Source organism: Panthera tigris, chromosome A2 (genome assembly GCF_018350195.1).
Source record: "Panthera tigris isolate Pti1 chromosome A2, P.tigris_Pti1_mat1.1, whole genome shotgun sequence".
Classification (NCBI taxonomy): domain Eukaryota; kingdom Metazoa; phylum Chordata; class Mammalia; order Carnivora; family Felidae; genus Panthera; species Panthera tigris.
In genome coordinates, this window is record NC_056661.1 from 21,241,603 (window position 1) to 21,269,317 (window position 27,715).

Here is a 27,715-nt window from a genome sequence, read left to right on the forward strand (position 1 = left end):
CAGGTGCCCCAGGTGGATCCTAATTTAATGGCAACCCTTTCTGAAGTCCAGCAATCAGTGGGGGAAGTAATTAAGGGCCCCTTACCTGTATCTAAAACAGACCTAGAGAAGGAGGAAGGGAGTTCTTTCACCTCAACCTCCTTCTCCTTGGGTCCTCAATCTATTAAATATATATATATGTATATATATATACACATATATATATACATATATATATATTTATACACATATATATACATATATATATTTATACACACATATATATATATATATACATACACACACACACAATTCTGCTCGCTGCTACTCACCTTATCCAGGCCCTCCTCATAATGTAACAGGCATGTTTGCCTTACAAGAAGCTAGAATGCCAGAAGAAAAAACCTTTATATTACAAGATTTAAGACAGATAAAAGGAGATCTAGGTAAATTTTCTGATCAGATAAGTATATAAGGGCTTTTCAGAACATTATGTATGTTTTTGAGTTGAACTGGAAAGATATAATGCTTTTGTTAAATCAGACTCTTAGTGACACAGATTTTTGGAAAAAAAAACTAAGGAAATCTAAGATTTAGCCCTTAAATTATGCTAAATTAGCCACTATTTTACAAACACAAAATGAGAGCCCGATGGCATTCCTGGAGAGGTTGAGGAAGGCTCTCATTAAATATATGGCTATCTCCCCTGACACCCCTAAGGCTGAGATGGTTTGAAAGGACAAATTTGTCACTCAATCAGCCCTAGATATTCAGAGAAAATGCAAAAATTGGCTGTTGGCCTTGAAGGGACCCTGGAGGAACTCTTACAAGTTGCCAATTGAGTATATTACAACCAAAATTAACAAAACAAAACAAAACACAAAACAAAACAAAAAACAGAAAAGGAGGCTTAAAAAAAAAAAAACCTGAGGCCTTAGTTGTGGCCTTCCGTACTATGTCAGATCAGACTTCCCGAGGTCCTGGCACCAAGTGCCATTTATATCGCCATTCAGAGCACTAAAATGATGAGAATGTCCTCAGAGGGGACAACCAAAATGAAAACCCCATAAGCCATGCCCCTTCTGTGGAGACAATCACTGGAGATCTGAAGGCCCTCAGGGACCTCTATCTGTGAGGGCCCAATAACCAATGTCCCTGGGAGGGACTAACTGGAGTCTGGGGCTCTTCATGGTGGCTCCCCTAAACAAACTGTCTATCAGAAACCCAGAGCCTCGGGTAACTCAGGTAAATACAGAAAGAAAACTGGTTGATTTCCTTCTTAACACCAGAGCTACCTTTTCTGACCTCCTTTCCACTCCAGGCCAACTATCCAAACACAGCATGACGATTAGAGGTATCTCCGGAAAACTGCTAACTAAATTTTTCTCTCAGCCCCTGGGATGTATGTGGGGAAACCTAATTTTTTTTCTCATTCTTTCCTGATAATGCCAGAGAGTCTTACTCCCTTGCTAGAAAGGGACATTATAACTAAAATAGAGACTATGGTGCTACCAATTCCAGGACAGGTAAACAATATGTGAGTTGTTGGAAATTACTGGATATGGTAGACTGTAGATACCAGGGTTCAGAAAAATAGTTTGCCTGCTATATCAATTATTAAAGGAGACTCCCAAAAAAATAAATAAATAAACTGGGGTCTGACTCCTAGATACCGTCTCCAGCCCTTGGTTACAACAGAGCAAAGCAATTACTATTACCAAGCTCACAGAAATAAAAGATCATTAAAACACAGGATCAGGCCTTTCATTTAGGGAGAGGCAAAACTTATCAAATGACCCAAAGGATGTTTACTGGGAAAAAAATTTTTCAAAGAGAGTTCTGAAAGTAGTATCAGCCTGTGAAGTATGTCTTAAAAACAATACTTTCAACCACAAACTTGCTCTCCCAGGCAATCAAGGAACTGGAGGCTATCCAGGAAAGACTAACAATTAGGTTTCACTCATATGCCAAGGTCAAAGGAATTCCAACATCTGTGGGTATGGATTGATACTTTCACTAATTGAGTAAAGGCCTTCTTCTGCAAGACAAAAAAGGCATAAAAAGCAATAAAAGTTTTGCTTTATAAAATAATACCCACTTTTGGCTTACCTAAAATTTTGCAAATTAATAATGGTAAATGGCTGCTTTGACTCTTTCTCTAGCAGAACTCCTGGCTCTTAAAAAAGTTTTATACCTCAGGGCACCTGGGTGGCTCAGTCTGTTGAGCATCCGGCTTCGGCTCAGGTCATGATCTCGCAGTCTGTGACTTCGAGCCCGGCATCGGGCTCTGTGCTGACAGCTCAGAACCTGGAGCCTGCTTCGGATTCTGTGTCTCCCTCCCTCTGCCCCTCCCCCACTCATGCTGTCTCTCTCTGTCTCAGAAATAAATATACATTAAAAAAAAAAGTTTTACACCTCAAAATAAATCAGACTGTCTGCTTATACTCAGCAAAACTCTAAATAACACCTCACAAGTGGTATATGATTTAAAAAAAATTTTTTAATTAAATTAGGGCCAAACTCTTGGAAATAGAGCCACCATTGATTACTTATTACTCCTGCTCTTCCATCACCTGGGTCATGAGAGATTCCCTGACATATGTTGTTTACAAAGTCAGAGTCTCTCCTAGGTTGTTTGACAGGTTTGGAAACTGTAGACATTATCTTAAGATGCCACCTTGTTGGTCAGTATAATCTTTACTTTGCGTTCTTCTCTTTGTGTCTGCTAATAATTATGCCACCTCATGCCTGCCAGCCTTCCTGTAGAACCATACTGTGGGCTACTTGACCGACCCTGGGGTAGACTCTAACTGCTGTACCCCCACACTGTCTCTTATCAGCTTAAAAAAGCTAGAACGGTCATCATCCCTGTTTCCTAACAGCAGGTACAGGCCCTATTCTGGGGGAGAAATAAATAGGGAAAGGGTTAACATTAGGCAGGGAGAGATAGGGAAACTTCAAAAAGCAGACTACAGCTGCAAGTGGGAGGCTAAAGAAGTAGATGGGGTTCTCCCTTTATAAAATCCTTTTTGGGTGCCTTCCCCCCATTATCAAGGGCATAAGGGGGGATCTAAATGAGATAGGCAATCTAACTCTAAGACAACAGATGCAGGCCCTTGGCTTTACCCTAACCACCTTACACCACTGGGTCAGGGAGCGATTACCTGTGAATCTGACCACAGATGCTCACCCCTTTAAACCAGGAGATGATATAGATAAAGGAGTGGAATGTCCAGCCCCTAAAACCCCTCTGCAGGGGCTCGTTCACTGTCGTTTTGTCCACCCCTACTGCAGTAAAGGTAGCTGAAGTGGGTCCTTGGATTCACCACAAGCAGAATGAAGCCAGCATCTCAAAACTGGGAGTGCATTCCTAATCCACCAATGCTATGCAAGCTGACCATATGAAAAAAGCAATCCGCAATTCCAGAGGCTCCAAGAGACTACAACCCTGCTTTAGTCACTCCAGAAGCTGACTAATGTAGGCACGGCAGAAGCTTGAGGAATCGATGGTCCGATGAAACAAAAGACTGTGCTTATTTTCTATGTTTCCGTACTGTGATGCACTGTCATGCCTTGTTTCTATTATTGTGATTCGTGCTCTACTCTTTGCCATAGGATTGTCCAAGGCCACCCCAGCCAGCTGGAAATGTGAGAGGTTTCTGTTAACACTCACCTTCCTTTTGTGGATAGGATACTTCATTGGTACCAACATGGGGAAACAATGGCCATAAGAGACTAAAAAATTAGATTCCCACAACTTTATAGTAAAACAACATACCCCAGTCCTACTACCAGGGTTTGGCTCTCAAAAGCTCAATTACTGGGAAAAACTATCTTGCCTAGTGGGGAAAAAGTTCATCATCGTCTCTGTTAAAAACTTAACATGCCTAAGCCAAAGATTTTATAACTCAACTGCCCAGAAAACCCAATGGTGGGGGACCCCAGATCACCTTGAGCCAGATCAGATCCCCACCCCTTGTTTAACTTCTCTCACCTCTGAGAGGTCTGAGACAATATCAATGCAGCCATCAAATGGCAGGCCCCAGGTGGACTATACTAGATATGTGGAAAGACAGCCTATATAGTACTTCCCTCAGTCTGGTCAGGGCCATATGTGCTGAAAACTATTCATCCATCTTTCTTCCTGTTTCCACTTGACAGAGAGAAACATTTGAGAGTTCAAATGTATAGGGACAGGAGACTCAAAGGAAGAAGCGTGCCTTACAAACTGGCAATTAAAAAGATGATAAATGGCCTCCCAAGTGTATAATCCATTATTATAGCCCTGCCACCTGGCCAGAAGATGGGTCTTAGGGTTACCACACTCCCATTTACATGCAAATAAACCACATAATGAGACTATAAGCAGTTATAAAAATTGTAACCAATAAAACTGCCAGAGTTCTTACCTTACTAGCCAAGCAACAAACCAAAATGTGCCATGCTATCTATCAAAATCGCTTGGCCTTAGATTACCTACTTATTTCTGAGGGAAAAGTTTGTAAAAAGTTTAACCTAAGCAACTGCTGCCTACAGATAGATAACAAGAAAAAAAGTCATAGAAGAGATCACAAGTCAAATAAAAAAGACTGCTCATGTCCCTGTCCAGACCTGTAACAGTTAAAACCCCGGGGAGTTATTTGGAAGATGGTTTTCAACTTTCAGGGGATTCCAAAGTCTCATAAAAATTATCCTCCTAATTCTGGGAGGTTGCTTAATCCTCCTACCTTGCTTGGGTCCCCGGTCTGCCTCCAGTCTCACTGAGGCCATAATTAAAAAAAAAAAAAAAAAAAAAAAAAGGATGGCCACTCATATAATGATGTTATAAAAATATAAACCTCTAAATCAAGATGATGTTCTTTGACCCAAAATAGAGGGGTCCGAGCATCAAAGTGGGGAAGGTGGTAGGGTCCCCTCCCTAAGAAAAAAAATCTCAAGGCAACCTGACTATACGGCCTATATGACAACATCCCTCATGACCTTGTAACATGAGACCACTTAATCAGACTACATGTTTGTGTGTTACCGTATATGGGAGGCAAAGAAGTAAAAAATATATAAAAAAGTATGCCACGTGGCATTCAGGGCTCAGTTCTTTGGGTATGAACCCAACTGAGCAGTGGCAACAGGAATAAAGTTGCTTCCTGGAAAGAAAAGCCTCAGTGTCATGACTCTCTGCGTGAGAATCCTGCTACAAGAGAACCCAGAAATGGACCCACAAACATATGGCCAACTAAATCTTTGACAAAGCAGGAAAGAATATCCAATGGAATAAAGACAGTCTCTTCAGCAAATGGTGCTGGGAAAACTGGACAGCGACATGCAGAAAAATGAACTTGGACCACTTTCTTATACCACGAGAAAAATAAACTCCAAATGGATGAAAGACCTAAATGTAAGACAGGAAGACATCAAAATCCTCAAGGAGAAAGCAGGCAAAACCCTCCTTGACCTCAACTACAGCAACTTCTTACTCAATACGTCTCTGGAGGCAAGGGAAACAAAAGCAAAAATGACCTATTGGGACCTCATCAAGATAAAAAGCTTCTGCACAGTGAAGGAAACAATCAGCAAAACTAAAAGGCAACCAACGGAATGGGAGAAGATATTTGCAAAGGACATATCAGATAAAGGGTCAGTATCCGAAATCTATAAAGAACTTATCAAACTCAACACCCAAATAACAAATAATCCAGTGAAGAAATGGGCAAAAGACATGAATAGACATTTCTCCAAAGAAGACATCCAGATGGCCAACTGACACATGAAAAAATGCTCAACATCACTCATCATCAGGGAAATACAAATCAAAATCACAATGAGATACCACCTCACACCTGTCAGAATGGTTAACATTAACAACTCAGGCAACAACAGATGTTGGCGAGGATGCGGAGAAAGAGGATCTCTTTTGCACTGCTGGTGGGAATGCAAACTGGTGCAGCCACTCTGGAAAACAGTACGGAGGTTCCTCAAAAAATTAAAACTAGAACTACCCTATGACCCAGCAATTGCATTACTACGTATTCATCCAGGGGGACACATGCAACCAATGTTTATAGCGGCACTATCAACAATAGCCAAAGTATGAAAAGAGCCCAAATGTCCATCAATGGATGAATGGATAAAGAAGATGTGGTATATACATACACAATGGAGTATTACTCAGCAATCAAAAAGAATGAAATCTTGCCATTTGCAACTACATGGATGGAACTGGAGGGTATTATGCTAAGTGAAATTAGAGAAAGACAAAAGTCATATGACGTCACTCATATGAGGACTTTAAGAGACAAAACAGATGAACATAAGGGAAAGGAAACAAAACTAATATAAAAACAGGGAGGGGGACAAAGCATAAGAGACTCATAAATATGGAGAACAAACAGAGGGTTACTGGAGGGTGTGTGGGAGGGGGGATGGGCTAAATGGGTAAGGGGCACTAAGGAATCTACTCCTAAAATCATTGTTGCACTATATGCTAACTAATTTGGATGTAAATTAAAAATACATATATAAAAAAATAAAAAAAGAATGAAATCTTACCATTTGCAACTACGTGGATGGAACCAGAGGGTATTATGCTAAGTGAAATTAGTCAGAGAAAGACAAGTATCATATAACTTCACTCATATGAGGAATTTAAGGTACGAACAGATGAAAACAAGGGAAGAGAAGCAAAAATAATATAAAAACAGGGAGGGGGACAAAACATAAGAGACTCTTAAATATAGAGAACAGAGGGTTGCTGGAGCAGTTGTGGGAGGGGGGATGGGCTAAATGGGTAAGGGGCATTAAGGAATCTACTCCTGAAATCATGGTTGCACTATATGCTAACTTGGATATAAATTTAAACAAACAAACAAATAAATAATAAAATACGTCTAAAAAAAAAGGAAATAATGGCTGAAAACTTCCAAATGTATTGAAAAACACTGATCTACACATCCAGGAATCTCCATGAACTCCAAGCAGGATCAACTCAAAGAGATCTACAGACACATTAAAGCAAAAGTGCTAAAAGCCAAAGACAAGGAAACAATCATGAAAGTGGCAAGAGGAAAACTGTATCACTTATAAAGGAACTGAAATAACATTAACAGCTAACATAAACAACAGAGACCAAGGGGCAGTGGAATACTATATTCAAAGTGTTCAAAGAAAAAAAATTGTCAAGCAAGAAGAATCCCATAGCCAGTAAAGCTGTCTTTCAAAAATAAAAGGTGAAGTAAAGACATTCCCTGGTGAAGAATTTGTGGCTAGCAGACCACTTTACAAGAACTGTTAAAGGCAGGGTTGCCTGGGTGGCTCACTTGGTTAGGCATCCAACTTCAGCTCAGGTCATGATCTCATGGTTCATGGGTTCAAGCCCTGCATCAGGCTCTGGCTGACAGCTCGGAGCCTGGAGCCTGCTTCGGATTCTGTGTCTCCCTCTCTCTCTGCCCCGCCCCCTCTTGCTTTGTCTCTGTCTCTCAAAAATGAATAAACATTAAAACACTTAAAAAAAAAAAAAAGAAAGAACTACTACTAAAGGTAGTTTATCAAGCTGAAATCAAAAAGACCCTAGACAACAATTTTCATTTACATGGAAACATAAAAGCACTACTTTGAGGGGAGGTTATGGAGAGGATGTGACCTCTGGTTCACTTGTGAACCTAATCCTGGCAACTAGAGGTTCCCATCCTCTCCTGTCCTTGGAATGTACATTCCATTTGCCTTCCCTACTCCCAAAGGCTGCCCAAGGGCATAGCCTTGAGATAGTGATGTGGTGTTGAGACCATCTGGACAGTATATGTGATTGAACTCAGTTAATATAACATATATATATATATATATATATATATATATATATATATATATATATATATATATATATATGAACTTCTGAGATTTGGCAGGTAGGTGTGGAGATCTACTCATCTTGTGGCTGCCCAAGACAAGCCTCATATGTAAGTTCCCTTCCTTATTAAAACTGCCACCTACCAATGTGGAGCGTTTGCCTCTTCCTTCCCCCTCTCTCTGCCCTCCTCCTACCAGGGGCCAATTTCAGATGACACCTCAGAGTAATTATGAAAATAAAACCTAATATATATGCATATTGTTTTTCCTTTCTTCTCGGAACTGATTTTAAAATAATTATACAATACAGGGTGCCTGGTTGGCTCAGTCGGTTAAGCGTCAGACTTTGGCTCAGGTCATGATCTTGCAGTTTGGGCGTTCCAGCCCAGCATCAGGCTCTATGCTGACAACTCAGAGCCTGAAACGTGCTTTGGATTCTGTGTCTCCCTCTCTCTCTGCCCCTCCTCCACTCATACTCTGTGTTTCTCTCAAAAATAAAAAAAACTAAAAATTTTTTAAAAAGTAATTACACAATATGTATGAAAGCGGGCAGAGGAGAAAGCACGAGGACTTCTTCTCCTCACATGGACAAAAAACTGCCCTGACAAAATGCCTGATGTAACTATATTGGACCTCTGCAGTCTATTAAAGACTTGTAACTTCCAGGGGAAGGCTGGTAAATTGTGGTTAATTTCAGTCAATTTCAGTCCCTAGCACCCCCAAGCCTGGTAGCAGGCAGCTGGGTGGGCAGATGTTCCTGGAGCAGTCTGCACACAGCTTGTGGAGCCAGGGTAGGCAATAAGAACTTGTCCTCCAAGTCCTGGGGGTCTGTGTACTAACAGATGATTGCTTCTTCTGCTCACAGAGTTGCAAACACAGAAGCAGGCAACCACTGTTGCAGCCCTCAGTGACAGTTACAAACCTCTCCCCCTCCAGCTGATGCAACTCTCAGGGGATTTGAAGAGACAGATATATGTGTATAGTGGGAGTCCCAGAAGGGGAAGAAAGAGAGAGAGAGATTTGAAGAAATAATAGCCAAGATGTATGAAGTTTTAACAAAGACATGAATATAAACATCCGAAAGTTCAATGAACTCTAGGATGAAACAAACAGTTCTTACCCAGACACATTATAATCAAACTGTTGAAAGCTGAAGAGAAAGGGAGAATCTTGAAAGCAGCAATAAAGGAGCAACTTATCACATACAAGGGATCTCCAATATGATATCAGATTTCTCATCAGAAGCTTTGGAGGGCGGAAGACAGTAGTGCAGTATTTTCAAAGTGAAACAACAACACAACACAAAAACCCAACTGTCAACCAAGAATCTTTTATCTGGCAAAAATGTCCTTTAAAAGTGAGGGAGAAAAAAACAGTGCCATTTGCAACAACATCAATGAAACTTGAAGGCATTATTCTAAGTGAAATAAGTCAAACAGAGAAATACAAATACTGTATGATCTCACTTATATGCAGAATCTTAAAAAAATGAACTCTCTAGGGGCTCCTGGGTGGCTCCACTGAGTGTCCGACTTCAGCTCAGGTCGTGATCTCATAGTTTCTGAGTTCAAGCCCCGCACCAGGCTCTGTGTTGACAGCTCAGAGACTGGAGCCTGCTTCAGATTCTGTGTCTCCCCTTCTCTCTGCCCCTCTCCCGCTCGCACTCTGTCTCTTTCTGTCTCTCTCAAAAATAAACGTTAAAAAACAATTTTTTTAATGAACTCTCTCTCTCAAATAAACAACAAAAAAATTAAGAATGCCAATTACTCACTAAGTCTTTCAAAAAACAGAAGGTGAGGGAACACTCCCCAACTCATTCTATGAAGCCATTATTACCCCTATAACACAACCAAAGACATCACAGAAAACTAAAGACCAATATCTGGTAAGAATATGACAAAAGAATCTTCAACAAAATACTAGAAACATGACTCCAGTAACATAGAAGTAGTAGTATGACCAAGTGAGGTTTATCTCAGGAATGCAAGGATGGTTTAACATCCCCAAATCAATAATGTTACACACCCTATCAACAGAATTAAAAACAAAAACCATATGATCATTGAAATAAAAAGCATCTGACAAACCTAATACCTTTTCATGATTAAAAAAAAAAAAAAAACACTCAACAAACCAGGAAAAGAAAGAACCTTCTTCAAGCTGATAAGTGGTATCTATAAAAACACACAGGCAACTAATGGTGAAAGACTGGATGCTTTCCCTCTTAGATCAGAAACAAGTCAAGGACCTCCACTTGTACCACTTCTACTCAATACTGTACTGGAGGTTTTAGCCAGGGCAATGAGGCAAGAAAAAGAAGTAAAAGACATCCAGACTATAAAGTAAAGCTAACTCTATTCACAGATGATGTGATATTATATAGAGAAGATTCCAAGGAGTGCACAAAAAAAAAAAAAAAAAAAAAAAAAAAAAAAGAGTATTAAACCCAATAAACAAGTTAAGCAAGGTTGCAGGACACAAGGTCAAGATTTCCAAAATCAAATTTATTTCTGTGCATTTGCAGTAAACAATCCCAAATAAATATAAGAAAATTCCATTAAGATCAAAAGAATAAAATACTCAGGAATAAATTTAACGAGAGGTATAAAACTTATGCTCTGAAAACTATAAAACATTGTTTAAAGAAATTTAGATCTAAAATTTAATAAACATAAAATCACCTCATGTTTATGAACTGGAAGTCTTAACTCTGTTAAGATGGTAATACTCTATATAAACTAATCTGCAGGTTCAATGCAATCCCTATAAGAATCCCAACTGGCTTCTTTGAAGAAATTGACAAGCAAATTCTAACATTCATAGAATTATAAGGGACCCAGAATAGCCAGAACAATTTTGTTTTTTGTTTTTTTCAATATATGAAATTTATTGTCAAATTGGTTTCCATACAACACCCAGTGCTCATCCCAAAAGGTGCCCTCCTCAATACCCATCACCCACCTCCCCTCCCTCCCACCCCCCATCAACCCTCAGTTTGTTCTCAGTTTCTAAGAGTCTCTTATGCTTTGGCTCTCTCCCACTCTAACCTCTTTTTTTTTTTTCCTTCCCCTCCCCCATGGGTTTCTGTTAAGTTTCTCAGGATCCACATAAGAGTGAACACATACGGTGTCTGTCTTTCTCTGTATGGCTTATTTCACTTAGCATAACACTCTCCAGTTCCATCCACGTTGCTACAAAGGGCCATATTTCATTCTTTCTCATTGCCACGTAGAACGCCATTTTGTATATAAACCACAATTTCTTTATCCATTCATCAGTTGATGGACATTGAGGCTCTTTCCATAATTTGGCTATTGTTGAGAGTGCTGCTATAAACATTGGGTTACAAGTGCCCCTATGCATCAGCACTCCTGTATCCCCTGGGTAAATTCCTAGCAGTGCTGTTGCTGGGTCATAGGGTAGGTCTATTTTTAATTTTTTGAGGAACCTCCACACTGTTTTCCAGAGTGGCTGTACCAGTTTGCATTCCCACCAACAGTGCAGGAGGGTTCCCGTTTCTCCACATCCTCTCTAGCATCTATAGTCTCCTGATTTGTTCATTTTGGCCACTCTGACTTAGCCAGAACAATTTTGAAAAATAACCAAGTTGGAGGATTCATCTATCTTGATTTTAAAACTTACTACAAATCAACAGTTAACAAGACTGTATGGTACTGGCAAAAGGACAGACACAGATTAAAGGAGCAGAATTGAGAGTCTAAAAATAAGCCCAAGTGTATATGGTCAACTTGTTTCTTTTTTGACCAGGGGGCAGAACAGTCTTTCCAAGAAATGGAGGTCAGACAACAAGATAGCCACATACATAAGAATGAAGATGGACCTTTACTGCATACAATATACAAAAATTAACTCAAAATACATCAAAGACCTAAATACACAGATTAAAACTACAAACCTTTTAGAAGAAAACATAGAGGTAAACCTACATGATCTTGGATTTGGCAAAGGATTCTTTGATGACACCAAAAACACAAGTAGCAAAAGAAAAATAGGGGCGCCTGGGTGGCTCAGTCGGTTGAGTATCCAGCTTCAACTCAGGTCATGATCTCGCGGTTTGTGAGTTTGAGCCCCACGGTGGGCTCTGTGCTGACAGCTCAGAGCCCGGAGCCTGTTTCAGATTCTGTGTCTCCCTCTCTCTCTGCCCCTTCCCTGTTCACGTACTCTCTCTCTCCATCTCTCAAAAATAAATAAACATTAAGAAATAAAAATAAAAATAAATTGGACTTCATCAAAAATGAAAATTTTTGTGCTTCAAAGAACACTATCAAGAAAGTAAAAAGACATTCTCCCATTCCCACAGAATGGGAAAAATATACACAGATCATGTGTTTGATAATATGACTTGTATCTAGAATATATAGACAATTCCTATAACTCATTAATTAAAATATAAATAACTCAATTTAAAAATAGGCAAAGAACCTAAGTAGACATACCTCCAAAGAAAATATACAAATGCAAAGTAATATATGAAAAGATGCTCAACATCAGTTGCCATCTGGGAAATGCAAACCAAACCACAATAAATACTACTTCACACTTGCTAGGATGGCTATAAACCAAAGGTCAGATAATAACAAATGTTGACTAAGATGGGGAGAAATCAGAACCCTCTTACACTGGTGGTAGAAATATAAAATGATGCAGTTGCTTTAGAAAGCAGTCTGGAATTGGGGCGCGTGGGTGGCTCAGTTAAGCATTCGACTTTAGCTCAAGTCATGATTTCACAGTCCATGTGTTCGAGCCCCACATCAGGCTTTGTGCTGACAGCTCAGAGCCTGGAGCCTGCTTTGAATTCTGTGTCTCTGTCTTTCTCCGCCCCTCCCCTGCTCATGCTCTCTCTCTCTCAAAAATAAATAAGCATTAAAAACAAAAAAACAAAAAGCACAGTCTGGAAGTTCCTCAAACATTTAAATGAACAGTTACCATGTGACCCAGCAATTCCACTCCTCATTATACATCCAAGGGAACTGAATCCACACTGAAGCCTGCACACCAATGTTCATATCAGATTTAGTCACAATAGGCAAAAGGTGGAAACAATCCAAATGTCCAACAACTTATAAAAAAATTAAACAAAATGTGGCATATCCACACAACAGAACACTATTCAGTTGGAATGAGGTACTGATAAATGTTCCTGTACACATGAACCTTGAAGACATTATGCTAAGTGAAAAAAAGTCACAAAAAACTATATATTTTATATGATTCTATTAAATGAAATGTCCAGAAAGGCAAATCTATACAGAGAGAAGGCAGATTTAGTGGTTCCTTAGGATTGGAAGGAAGAGAAGATAGAGGGTCAATAGCTAAAAGTACAAGGTTTCTTTTTAAGGAGACAAAAATATTTAAAATTGACTGTAGTGATATATGTATTTGTGAATATATTAAAAACCACTGAAGTGCACATTGAAAATAATTTTTAACATTTACTTATTTTTGACAGAGAGAGAGAGAATGAAAGCAGAGAAGGGGCAGGGAGAGAGGGGGACAGAGGATCTGAAGCAGGCTCTGCACTGACAGCAGAGAGCCCAGTGTGGTGCTCAAACTCATGAACTGTGCGATCATAACCTGAGCCAAAGTCTGACGCTTAACCAACTGAGCTACCCAGGTGCCCCTGAAGTATACACTTTAGTGGGTGAGTTGCATGGTATGTGAATTATATCTTAATAAAGCTATTAAAAAAAGTAATCCTTTATTTAATCACAATTGAGTTGAATCAACTGAATCCTAGAACAGAATGATTTTTTTTTTCTTTTGCTATAAAGGATATCAGTGACAACTCATGAAATTTAAATAACGTCTGTAGATTAGATAATGGTATTATATCAGTGTTAATTTTCTGAATCTGATCACTGTGCTGTGGTTATATAAGGACATATTCTTGTTCCTAGGAAATAAAATGAAGAATTCAGGGGTGGAGGGACATCATGTCCACAACATTCTCACAAATGGACAGAAAAATAATTGTACATATGGAGAAAAAGAATAATGAAGCAAAAGTGGTAGAATAGTAATGTTAGGGAATATAGATGAGTATTCAGGAATTCTTTATACTATTTTTGCAACTGCTAGTCTAAAATTATTTTAAAATAAAAAATTAAAACAACACAACAAAGTCATCTAGTATTAAATTGTTGGAGAAGTGACATTCAGTGGCTGTCCAGAGCAATGGCCCAGTTTGTTCATAACCCTGCAGAGAAGGCTCCAGTGCTGCTGTGACTTACTCGAAGCACTGACTGGCCACATTTTGGCACTATGCTGAGGTTGAACTAGTTCCTCCCACCAGTCTTTGCTGAGATCCCTACTGCTATTCAGAGCTTGAAAAAAAGTCAAGAGTGCTAAACTGACAGCTTCCAACAGCTCACAGTCAAGGAAGCTCTGCTGAATAGACTAGAGCGGTAGCCACTGAGGTGTGGACGTGTTGTGTTGTTTTTAATTTATTTAAATCCAAGTTAGTTAACATATAGGGTAATAATGATTTCAGGAATAGAATTTAGTGATTCATCACATATAACACCCAGTGCTCATCCCAACAAGTGCCCTCTTAATGCCCATCACCCATTTAGCCCATCCCCCGCAATACCCCACCAGCAACCCTTACTTTGTTCTCTATATTTGAGTCTTTTATGGTGTGCCTCCCTCTCTGTTTTTATATTATTTATGCTTCCCTTCCCCTATGTTCATCTGTTTTGTTTCTTAAATTCCACATGAGTGAAATGATATATTCCTTTCTCTGACTTACTTTGTTTAGCATAATACACTTTAGTTCCATCCACATTGTTGCAAACGGCAAGATTTCATTCTTTTTGATCACCAAGTAATATTCTATTGTATATACCACATCTTCTTTATCCATTCATCAGTCGATGGACATTTGGGCTCTTTCCATACTTTGGCTATTGTCGATAGCACTGCTATAAATATTGGGGTGCGTGTGCCCCTCTGAATCAGCATTTCTGTATCCTTTGGATAAATACCTAGCAGTGCAATTGCTGAGTTTAGGGTTGTTCTATTTTTAATTTTTTGAGGAATGTCCATACTGTTTTCCAGAGTGGTTGTACCACTCTGCATTCCCACCAGCAGTGCCAAAGGGTTCCTCTTTCTCCACATCCTCACCAATATCTTCACCAATATCTTGTTGTCTGAGTTGTTAATGTTAGCCACTCTGACCAGTGTGAGGTGGTATCTAATTGTGGTTTTGATTTGTATCTCCCTGATGATGAATGATATTGAGCATCTTTTCATGTGTCTGTTAGCCATCTGGATGTCTTCTTTGGAAAAAAGTCTATTTGTGTCTTTTGTTCATTTCTTCACTGGATTATCTTGTTCTTGGATGTTGAGCTTAAGATTTTGGATACTAACCCTTTATTTGATATGTCATTTGCAAATATCTTCTCCCATTCTGGTGGGTGCCTTTTAGTTTTGCCGATTATTTCCTTCGCTGTGCAGCTTTTTATCTTGATAAGGTCCCAATAGTTCATTTTTGCTTGTGTTTCCCTTGCCTCCAGGGACATGTCAAGTAAGAAGCTGCTACAGCCGAGGTCAAAGAAGTTGTTGCCTGTTTTCTCCTCTAGGATTTTGATAGCTTCCTGTCTTACGTTTAGGTCTTTCATCCATTTTCAGTTTATTTTTGTGTATGGTGTAAGAAAGTGGTCCAGGTTCATTCTTCTGCTAAGTCATTGTCCAGTTTTCCCAACACCATTTGCTAAAGAGACTGTCTTTTTTCACTGGATATTCTTTACTGCTTTGTCCAAGATTAGTTGGCCATACAATCGTGGGTCCATTTCTGGGTTCTCTATTCTGTTCCCATTGACCTGTGTGTCTGTTTTTGTGCCAGTACCATACTGTCTTGATGATTACAGCTTTGTAATACAGCTTGAAGTCTGGAATTGTGATGCCTCCAGCTTTGGTTTTCTTTTTCAACATTACATTGGCTATTCAGAGTCTTTCCTGGTTCCATGCAAATTTTAGAATTGTTTGTTTTAGCTCTGTGAAGAATGCTGGTGTTATTTTGATAGGGATTGTGGTGTGGATGTGGTTTTATGTCAATGAGATCATAGGTAAGCATGGCATCGTTGGCTATAATGTTTGAAGACCAATCTTAAAAAAAATTTTTTTTTTGACGTTTATTTATTTTTGAGACAGAGAGAGACAGAGCATGAACGGGGGAGGGTCAGAGAGAGAGAGACTCAGAATCCGAAACAGGCTGTAGGCTCTGAGCTGTCAGCACAGAGCCCGATGCGGGGCTCGAACTCACGGACTGCGAGATCGTGACCTGAGCCGAAGTCGGCTGCCCAGCCGACTGAGCCACACAGGCGCCCCATGAAGACCAATCTTTAACATCTGTTTATATTTGGTTTATTATTTGAGTGTTCTTGGACCATGTGTGTTCAGACTAGTGTCTGGATAAAATAAGATAATGCATCAAAAACAATATAAATAAATTGGTGGAGAAGCAACTGTATTTCTAGGAATTTAAGGCTTCATTTTCATTGCTATTATTATCACCAAACAACTAGAAATACAAATATTTAAAAATAAAGCTAGTCAAAAGAATGTTTGTTCAGGCACTTCTACTACTTTGAAAATTTTCTGTTTTTTAATTTTTTTAACATTTATTTATTTCTGAAAGACAGAGCATGTGTAGGGGAGGGGCAGAGAGGGAGACACAGAATCTGAAGCAGGCTCCAGGCTCCAAGCTGTCAGCACAGAGCCCAACACGGGGCTTGAACTCATGGACAGCAAGATCATGACCTGAGCCGAAGTCGGACGCTTAACCAACTAAGCCACCCAGGCGCCCCTACTCTGAAAGTTTTCTTATGCAGGTGTGATGTAATGCAGTTGACTCACTGGAGAATAATCTACATGACCCAAAGTGAGTGGTCATCTCAATCAGGAAATAGCCCTGCGACAGTAGGAAAAGAGCAAAGGCCTCAAAAGCACAGGATCGATCAAGTGATTGTTACCACAAGAAGCTGACTATGCTTCTAAGCTCAGTTGTACCATTATGTAAAAATTACATGTTATAAAACTGTGTACAGTATAATTCTATTTGGGCTTTAAAACAAAACAAAAAAAGCCTATGATACATATATGGATGTGATGGATGTGTATATACACAGCAAACTACAGACAAATGCATAGAGGATAAAAGGCAGTATAGAAACAGTGAGGGTAGAGAACCTAAGGAGGCTTCACGCTGTTAGCGCAGACCAGAGCCCGATGTGGAGCTCAATCACATAAACCGCGAGATTACCTGAGCCGAAATCAAGTTTCAGATGCTTAACTGACTGAGCCACCCAGATGCCTCAAAACTGGAATTTATTTAGAGCAAGATCCTATATCATTCTAATAAAAATCCCAGCTAGGGATTCCTACCCGCTAGGATGGCTGTAATCAAAATGATGACACTAACAAGAGTTGACAAGAATGTGGAGAAATTAGAACCCTCATACATTGCTGGTAGGAACGTAAAATGGTGCAGCTGCTTTGGAAAAGAGTCTGGCAGTTCTTCAAAACGTTAAACGCAGACTTTCCATATGATTCAGCAATTTCCACTTCTAGATGCATACCCAAGAAAAATGAAAACCCATGTCCACACAAAAAACTTGTACACAAATGTTCACAGCAGCATTACTCATAATAGCCAAAAAGTGGAAGCCTAAGTGTCCATCAGCTGATGAACAGATAATCAAAATGTGGGATAGCTACAGAATGGAATAAATAGCATTTGACCATATAAAACAATGAAGTATCTGATATATGCTACAACATGGATGAATCTTGAAAACATTATGGTGAGAGAAGCCAATCACAAAAGACCACATGTTTTGTATGATTCCATTTAAATGAAATGTCCAGAACAGGCAAATCTACAGACACAGAAATATCAGTGGCTGCTTAGGGGTGGAGGGCTTGGGGACAATGGAGAGTGATGATACAGGCTCTCTTTTGGAGGTATTAAATGTTCTAACATCAGCTGTGGTAATGGCTGTACAATTCTGTGAACATACTAAAAACCACTGAATTGTATGCTTTAAATGCGTGAAATGGATAATTTCAAAAGTCTGTTAAAAAGAATTCCATCGCACAAGCAGTTGACACATTAGGCTGATGGGACACTCACCTCTCTCTCCACTTCATCCTCCTCTTCCAAAAGATCATACACCTGCTCCAAAAGTTGAATCCCCAGGCCCTGGATTACATCAGCTCTCAAGACTTCAACTATTCTTCTGATCTTTTCAGAACCTGGCATGATAGCTAAAAAGAAATAACAAAGATAGGGAAAAATAAACACTTCACTGCAACAAGAACATGTTTTTGTAAAAATCTTGTCATGTTAAGATTTTTTTCACTTTGACAAGAGCTTGGTTTAAGCACTTCATGTATTTTTAATGACTACAAATGTATACATGAACTTACACTTCATGTCTCGTTACCAACCTCTTAAACCTAAATCTACAGCTATCTAATTTGAAGAAAAGCCACATGAAAAACCCAAACATGCATTTTATTTATATTTATTTTTTAAAAACAATTTGCATGCAACTTTTCAGGAACACAACTATTGCATAAAACAAGATATGCCTTTTATGGAGTTATTGAAAGAAAATAATTTAAAAAAGCAAAAACATTTTGGGAGCATTAGCTTCTTGGTGTGACACATTTCTCCAATAAACATGCTTTCCAGTTTGCTGTATAAGAATAAACTGATCACCAGAGGGTAGCTCTTTAAAATGGAGTTCCTCAGCTTCTTCTGCAACTTTCCCATGAAGTATCAGTGTATCTCGATACTTCCGATGAAGTTTAAATTCTGACACTGGATCTGGAACGAGGAGATCTTCATAGCTCTCCTTAGGGTCTAATTTTAGGGTCTGAGTCATCAGTTGGACCAAGTCACTCATTTCATTTGTATGACCTTTCCTGGGGGGAGCGGGGGGGGGGGGGGGGGGGGAGAAAATAAGTCCCCTTGTGATTTCATTGGCTTTATGAGAATTTTTCATCAAAAAATTAGATGCAAAACAACCTTCAGGAAGTTCTTCTAAATAGGCAAGTAAGCTCTTACAGACAGACCCTTCTGTAAATAATAAGTATAAACCCAACAAAATTAAAACTCAAGTATGTGAAGACAATGGAGCATATACAAAACCTGTATGCAGGTTCTGTAGGGGCGTCAACACCTTTTAGCCTAAGGGCCATAGGCAGCTAAAGTACAAAAGAAAACCCACAGTCTTTCTGGCCTGCAGAGACAAAGGACAAAGTTCAATCATAGCCACTAGAGAGTGAAATTTTAGAAAGGAAAGAGCCAGAAAGAAGCTCCAGGTTCTATGTATAAATTCTGCCCAACTATTTGCAAGTAACTTAATTACATCCACATACAAAGTTCAAGAATATCAAGCAATACAAAAATACCAGCTCCCAATGAGATAAAATTGACAATGTCTGACATCCAGCCAAAAGTATCAAACCTGCAAAGAAGCAGGAAAATAGCACACCTTTATAAAGAGAAAAAAATCAGTTAATAGAAACAGACCCAAAAGTGACACGTGATAGAATTAGTTGATAAGGACACTTAAGTGGTTATTATATATTCCGTATGTCCAAGGTAGAGGAAAGCATTAACATCTTAAGGAGAGGCATGGAAGATATAAAAAGACCCAAATAGAACTCCTAGAAATTAAAAGTACACTATGTTAAATACATGAGATAAGATTAGCAAACTAGACGCTGTAGAAGAAAACACTAGTGAACTCAAAGATATGGCAGTAGAATCTATGAAAAATGAAACAGAAAAAAGTCTAAAACACATGAACACCATCAGTGAGCTGTGGGACAACTTTAAACAATCTAATATATAGGTAATTAAAATCCTCAAGAAGGCAAAAATGGATCCAAAAAAATTTTGAAGAAGTAACAGCCAAAATTTTTATGGATCTGATGAAAATTATAAACCCATAGATCTTAAAAGACATTCTAGAAGAATTCTGAATGAAATCAGATGTGTTCATTAGAAGAGATTATTTTTAGCTCTAAGATGTACAAAAACCCATTTATAATGTTATCGATGACAGCACTGCAGGTCTGAACACCATGACAAACGTATATTTAGGATTAATTCAAACAGAAATTGTTTATGAAAGAAGACAGAAAAACAAGAACATACCGTTCTTTGGAATCCCCATCTGATTTATCAGTTGAACTTGTAGAAGAACTTAATTCATCCTCAGAGAGACAGTGGATGACTTTCCTTTCCTATTAATGTTTGGAAAAACACAATTCCACATGACAACACAACCAGAATGTAATGCATGCACCACTCTCAGATGCAATGTCTACATACAACACACACCTACATCCAATTTAACCGGACAATCTAATGATATAAAAATTGAAGTTACTTTCCCCAAATGATGTCCCAGTTCACCTATAAAGTACACAAGTGAACCATGAAGAACCTTAAAGGGAAATTTTACAAGGCCCTGGAAAGTCTCAGCTATGAATAAATTTTCCTTCCAGAGGCGAGTGGACAAACAGTTCTGGTACTCCAACTCCCACACAGAGGGCTGGTGCTCTAAAGAATTTTAAACTAGAAAAAATGCCACATAAATAAAAGCAACCTCAGTTTATATCGGAGACTCTTTGTTAAAATACTTTAAAGGAGTACTTGACTTAATTACACACAAACCTTAAAACTTTAGACAATGGAGAAGACTGTGTTAATTAGTGAAACAATTTATTCATAGAATATTGTTAAAGAAACAAATCTTCCTTACTTTCAAGAGCAAGAAGTTTCTGTTTTTAAAAATAATTATATGCTCCTAGAAATAATGTCAGAAAGTGCAGTACAGAAAAATGGATCATTTTTCCTGAAGTATCAATACACAAAAAAGTGAAAATGGGTTGGAAACCTGCAATTACCTATGTAGCCACTAGGTGCTGCCCCTACATCATCCCTAGGCGAGAAGGTGATGAACTCTGACACAAACAGGAAACTGAGCAAAGATAATAAGCAAGTGAGACTAAAATTTGGCCAGGTAGGTGGGTATATTGGTTACACAGCAGAATAAGCAAAAGGTTGCCTAATGGAAGCCGTTTAAAGTCTTGTTTTAAATACTACCTAAAGAAAGATAGTAACTAACCTACCAACTGCTTATAAGAGCACCTGTAAAACTCATTCCCTTAATGGTACAAAAATAACCTTCTTAATTATTATTCACCAGTTCTTTTCCTTATCAAGAGTGAAAAGGTGGGGTGCTTGGGTGGCTCAGTCAGTTAAGCATTAGACTCTTGATTTCAGCTCAGGTCACGATCTCACAGTTGTGAGATCAAGCCCTGTGTTGGGCTCCACATCCATGCTTAAAATTCTCTCTTCCTCTGCCTCTCCCTTGTGAGCACTTTCTTGCTCTCTCTCTCGCTCTCTCTCTCCTCAAAAAAAAAAAAAAAAAAAAAAAGTGAAAAGGCAGAACTTAAGCCAGTTCTGTCCCAGAAATAAATGGAGCTGGCAGTTATGAGGCTTACTGTATTAGGCTTGCCAGATGATATAGACACGTCCCCCCTTTCCATAGGACTATGTAATATACCTGAGCCGCACAGCAGTCAGAAGACAACCATCGGCTAGGGGTGGGCTGGCCTTCCTCTGGTGGTTTCCCTGGTCCTGATGCACTCAGAGAAGCTCTCCTCACTGAAGGGCCTGAAAAAGTGACCACCCCAGCAGTTGTTTGTAGTGGGCTGGCCCCAAAAGAAGAGCGCTTTACACAGGATATATGAAAGATACCCCAGCAAGTGCCAGCCCAGAAGTACCTCAGACAGCATATTCATCATCACTCTGGTACCTGACATCTCAGCTCAAACCTCAGCTCTAGGTCTACCGGTGCTGTGACCCTGGGCAAGTTATTTAAGCCCTCCAAGCCTCAGTTTCCTCAGCTGCAAAATGGAGATAATGCTGCCTGCCTTTGACAGCTACTGTAAACATGAGATGAGACAATGCTCTTAAAACGTTTACCACAATGCTTGAGACATAGTCAGCATTCAATAAATGGAAACTGCTAGTCCTGTTTTTAGATGATAGCGATAAGAATGATCACAGCCCTCAGCCCAGGGAAGCACCATTCTCCCAGCTTCCTCTCTCTGTTCCTGAGAAGATACCACTCTTTGACCAGCAGAATCTGAACATGGAAACAAACTGAACACTCACTCCATTTCCTGTCTGAAATCTCCCAGGAGTTAATGCCACTCAAACCCCTCTTGCTCTCTTTTTAATATCCTTTTCCTCTGATAATACAAGTTCCAGACCCAACAGCCGCATATGTTGATTTTTTTAAAGATTTACCAAGAAATTTTAAAAATTCTCCCAAATCTGTTTCCCAGATGGATCACTGATGCTGAAAATACTTCACATCTCACAATCAGAACCAATGCTACATCCATAAGCCATACCAACAACTTCCAATAGATGAAGGAAAGAGAAAACTTTACCTGAGGGGAACACCTCTTCCTGTGACTGCTTTAGTCGCCTCCTCTCTCTTGCTGATAATGGTCGATCCTTTTAAAGAAAGTCCGTTACTTTCATTCCTTCTTACTATTTTTAGAACACCTGGAATGCGTGACATTATCATCCAGCACTATAGGACAGGCCTTCCACAGGCCTTTAAAGGAACGTGTTTGAAACCAGTCATATCCTGGTTACAACTACTAGCTAGAATGATCAGAACACTCATTTCTGGGAAGTACTCATTTTTGGAAGGGTAAATGGAAAATTTTGCATTTCCTACATTCAGAATCTACTTTGGTATCCTTAATTAAGTGGAAGCAACCATCCCTGGAACTATAGAATCTGTCCATTTCAATGAAAGCTTCTGCTGAGAATCACAAATTTGTCCCCTCCATTGTTTGGCAAAAGGCAGGGCTAAGATGTTTTAACAGAAAACTTCACAATATATATAGGATTTTTATAACGAAAAAGTTTTATAAGAAGGTTGAAACGAATCCAATATACACTCCAACAAACCTTGGATGATGGCACCTCCCTGCTGCTCGAACAGCTCACAGTAGACCCAATGACCACTTTACTTTGATTTTCAGCATCTTTTTGTGATAATGTGATATCCGTTTTTCCGATAGTGGGAAGAGAAGGCAAAAGTCGAGGAGGAGCCTCTTGGAACTTAAATAATTAAAAAGGGGAGGTGGGAATTATCAGTTTCATATACAACCATTTCCAAAGTTCCCCTACCAGTAAGTCTCCTATGTATTTGGCAGTGATTTGCTCTCAAAAACTTCAAAACATTGCATTTTATTGGAAGGAAACTCTGCCAAAAGTGAATTACCATCTGAGAAGCTTATAGACAGGGTGCTTGTGAAAGAAATGAGGTGTAGACATGATTCTATGCAGAAGATAAGGGAGAAACTATTCATCAGTATAACACAGGAGGGATCAGAGAAATACTCTTGTTAGCCTGTTCCTTTAACTCTCAAGAGGATTTGTCCATTTTTGATGGAAAAGATAAGAGCTTTACTCTGTTTCCAACTCACTGACATTTGAAAACTAATATTTAGCATCTTACCATTGCTACCCCTCTCCATATGTTCCCTGCATTTCTTATGTATCTTTTTGGCAACTGTTAGTCATTCTAAATAAAGTCTATTTCCCAAGCAACAGCACAGTGACTTACTTCAAAGAGATCTCCGCTGACCTGTGTCCTTTCCCCACTGTGTTCAGGGTGTTCTCTTTTCTTCTGTCGTCGTTGTCGAGAGAGGGAAGGCTCAGACCCGGAGCTGTGTGGCTGTAAACCTGGGTTGGTCCTGTCTGGTTTTTCTAGAACACATTCACCAGCAACTTGATCCTTAAGAATAATGAAATTAAACAAACAAAAAAGAAAACAGAATAATGAGATAGTCTTGAACTTCCAAGTGACCAAACTATTTTAAAATTATAAATGGAAATGAGTGTCTTTATCAAAATGAATGCTCATTTGCAGTGTGGACAGGCAAAGACAAAATGCTGACATTGGTTATCCACATTTTCTGGCTTTTTTTCCTCTTTTCCCAAATAAAAGTAAGTAATTATTTTAATTACATTACTCAGATTGTTATTAACCCAAACTACTGACGTTCGATTCATGTTTTAAAAAAATACTTCTTTTCATAACTTTTAATAGGATTTGTATTCAGAAAACTAGGAAACGTTTTAAATGAAATCCAATTTAATATATACATACTTCCCAAGTAAATATCAGTTATTTGGATACACCCTAAAAAGCACCAAGAAAACAGCACTGGGTTTGGAGTCAAATGGAATCCTATCTGAGAAACTTAATACTCCTGAACCTCAGTTTCCTCCTCGATAAAGCGGTATAATGCCTCACACACACTGCCTGACTGAAGCAGGCTGGAGGAGATGGTGCATTCAAGTACTTAGGACTCTGTCTAGGACATACTAGATGCTCAAAAAACAGGAGCTATTCCTAGCAGTAGTGATGATAAGGTAAATTACCTTCTAAGTTATAAAGATCACAAAGGACTTAGTATTTTATTTGGATAGCTGGTTTTAGAAACAAATGCATACAAATTATTAAAATAAAATAGATTTTTACATTTCTTTTTTCTCCCTTTTTTTTTTTAAGAGAGAGACAGGGAGAGTATGCACAAGCAGGGAAGAGAAGCAGAGAAAGAGAGAGAGAGAAAGAGAGAGAGAGAGAGAGAGAGAGAGACAGAGAATCCTCAAATCCCCAGCAGGCTCCATGCTGAGTGTGGAGCCCAAAGCAGGGCTCAATCCCACAACCTTGGGATCATGACCCCAACCGAAATCAAGAATCCGATGCTCAACCAACTGAACCACCCAGGTGCCCTTTATGTTTACTTCTTAAACAATTTTTAACTATCAGAACATCTGACAGATGGACACTGGTAATTGAATCTCATTCAAGCAGCACATTTTTATCAAGAGCCCCTGTGTGGTACATTTTAGAAAGAAAAACAAAAAATGCAATGTTAATACAAGGTGAGGTTGCTTTTTTAAAAAAATTTTTTATGGTTATTTATTTATTTATTGAGAGACAGAGAGAGTATGTAAGCAGGGGAAGGCAGAGAGAGAGAGAGAGAGAATGAATCCCAAGCAGGCTCCATGCTGTCAGCACAGAGCCCAACATGGGGCTTGAACTCACAAACCATGAGATCATGACCTGAGCCAAAATCAAGAGGCAGACACTTAACCAAGTCCCACCACCCAGGAGTCCCGCCCTGAGGTTGCTTTCTAAGAGTCATTATCATCTACCATTTAGGTTCTCTGCCAAACACAAACTAACAACTCCTGTAAGAAAATAATTTGTAAATTTATTATTTCGAGTCCATGTAACATTATACAAAAAATATAGCAAATGATTACATGTTTACAATATTATACAATAAGCTGGCTGAACAAGGAGACCCTGATAATAAATAGTGATATAATTCTGGACAGTGAAATAAATTTTTCTCTGCTGATAAGTACAGGATGTTCAAATAAAGTTTATACAGATACAAGAATGACAGAACAAATGACTTAAGCAATTCATTTCTCAATGAAATCCAATTGGTCCTAAAAAACTTCTACCTTTATCAATAAAAACAGTAACAACAACAACAACAACAACAAAGAGGAAATGCTAGACATGAAGTTCTATCAGAGAAACAAAAAACCCGTGTGATATATGTAAAAAAAAGATAGTGATCAGGAACAAGACAAAGATGTCCACCTTCACTACTTCTACTCAATACCATACTGGATGTTCTAGCCAGGGCAGTTAGGCAAGAAAAAGAAATAAAGGCAACCACATCTGAAAAGAAAATCTCCATTTTCAGATAATATGATATTATATTCAGAAAATCCTATAGTTCATTATAAAAAAATTATTAAAGGGGGTCTGGGTGGCTCAGTCCGTTAAGCATCCAACTCTTGATTTTGGCTCAGGTCATAATCTCACGGTTTGTGAGATCAAGCCTGGTATCGGGCTCTGTGCTGGCGGCACAGAGCCTGCTTAGGATTCTCTCTCTCCCTCTCTCTCTGCCCCTCACCTGCTTGCACTCTCTCTCAAAATAAACATTAAAAAAATTATTAGAACCAATAGAGAATAGATGAGTTCAAGGTTGTAGGACATAGGGCCGATATGCAAAAATCAACTGTATTTCTATACACAAGCAAAGAACACTATGAAGATAAAATTAAGACAACTCCATTTATAGTAGTATCAAAAGGAATAAAATATTTAAAAATGAATTTAATAAAAGAAGTGCAAGGCTTGAATACTAAACAGCAAAAAGTCTGTTAAAGACCTAAATAAATAGAAAGACATCTCATGTTAATGGACTGTAAGACTTAAATATTAAGATAGCAATACTGTGGAAATGATCTACAGATTCAATGCCTATTGAAATCTCAGCCCATTTTGCAGAAATTAACAAGCTGGTCTTAAAATGGAAATGCAAAGGACCCCAAATAGCCAAAACAATACTAAGAAATAATAATAAAGTTGGGGGTGACTGGGTGCCCCAGTCAGTTAAGTGACTGACTTCAGCTCAGGTCATGGTCTCATGGTTCATGAGTTTGAGCCCTGTATTGGGTTATCTGCTCTCAGCACATAGCCTGCTTTGGATCCTCTGTCTCCCTCTGTCTCTGTCCCTCCCCTGCATATGTGCACACATGTGTGCACACTCTCTTTCCTGAAAATAAACATTTAAAAAAGAAAGTTGAAAGACTTCAACTTCTCTACAATAATTAAGACTGTGTTACTGACAGGGGGCAGACATACAGATCAACAGAACAGAACTAAGAGTCTAGAAATAAGCCATTACATTTATAGTCTATTGATTTTCAACAAGAATGCCCAGACAATTCAATGGAGAAAGAATAATCTTTTAATGAATGGTGCTAAGACAAGCTGATATTCATACGAAAGCATGAAGCTGGACCCCTTCTTCACACCATACACAAAAATTTAACTCAAATGGGTCACAGACTTAAATGTAAGAGCTAAAACTATACACTCTTAGAAGAAAACATAGGGATAGGTATCCATAACACCAAAAGCACAAGTGACAAAAGAAAAAATAGACAAAACCGGACTGCATCAAAATTACAAACTCTTGTGCTTCAAAGGATACCATCGAGAAAATGAAGAGAACTCACAGAAAGGGAAATAATATCTTCAAATCTTATACCTGGTAAGGGACTGACATCTAGAATAAAGAACTCTTACAATTCAACAATAAAAAGATAAATAAACCAATTAAAAAGTGGGCAAAGGATCTGAAACAGTACTTCTCCAAAGTAGGTATACAGAAGGCCAATAAGCACATGAAAAGATGCTGAACACAGTTAGTCATTAGGGAGATGCAAATCAAAACCACTGTTAAGATACCACTTCACACTCACTAAGATAAGCTAGGAAAAAAATAATACAAAACAGAAAATACCAAGTATTAGTGAGGATGTGGAGAAACTGCAACTCTTGTATATTGTTGGGAAGTAAAATGATGCAGTTGCTTTGGAAAATAGTTTTAGAGTTCCTCAAAAAGTTAAACGTAGAATTAGCATACGTAAGACCCTGCAATTCCACTCTTAGATACATACCCAAGAGAACTGAAAACGTACGTCCACACAAAAACTTATGTATAAGAATGTTCATAACAGAATCACCCATAGTAACCAAAAACTGAAAACAACCCAAATGTTCATCAACTGATGAATGAACAAATAAAACATGGTATATACATACAGTGAATTTATTTGGCAATTTAAAAAGGAATGAAATACTGGTATATGCTACAACATGAAGAAATCTTGAAAACATTATGCTAAGTAAAAGACGCCAGACACAAAAGTCCCTAAATTTATGAT

At 38.7% G+C, this 27,715-nt stretch overlaps 1 protein-coding gene and 1 pseudogene across 11 annotated transcripts in view; one reads left to right on the forward strand and one right to left on the reverse strand.

Moving 5' to 3' along the window:
- Nucleotides 1-27,715, reverse strand: part of NEK4 (NIMA related kinase 4) — a 50,592-nt gene that overhangs the window by 10,623 nt on the left and 12,254 nt on the right. For 6 of the 11 annotated variants that reach the window (XR_006214827.1, XM_042979132.1, XM_042979129.1 and 3 more), the window contains 8 exons: nucleotides 23,514-23,684; nucleotides 22,853-23,005; nucleotides 22,321-22,387; nucleotides 21,426-21,535; nucleotides 20,009-20,097; nucleotides 18,563-18,768; nucleotides 17,972-18,105; nucleotides 312-362 (listed from right to left, as the gene is read on the reverse strand). Coding sequence is in view for 9 of the 11 variants with exons in the window: in XM_042979132.1 (XP_042835066.1) it covers nucleotides 312-362; nucleotides 17,972-18,105; nucleotides 18,563-18,768; nucleotides 20,009-20,097; nucleotides 21,426-21,535; nucleotides 22,321-22,387; nucleotides 22,853-23,005; nucleotides 23,514-23,684 (981 nt within the window). In the remaining 2 variants the exon portion in view is untranslated. Of the gene's footprint in view, nucleotides 1-311; nucleotides 363-17,971; nucleotides 18,106-18,562; nucleotides 18,769-20,008; nucleotides 20,098-21,425; nucleotides 21,536-22,320; nucleotides 22,388-22,852; nucleotides 23,006-23,513; nucleotides 23,685-27,715 lie in introns of those variants that run through there. The other 5 variants (XR_006214828.1, XM_042979126.1, XM_042979128.1 and 2 more) reach the window with 2 other exon arrangements.
- On the forward strand, nucleotides 14,014-15,947 carry LOC122236669 (annotated as a pseudogene).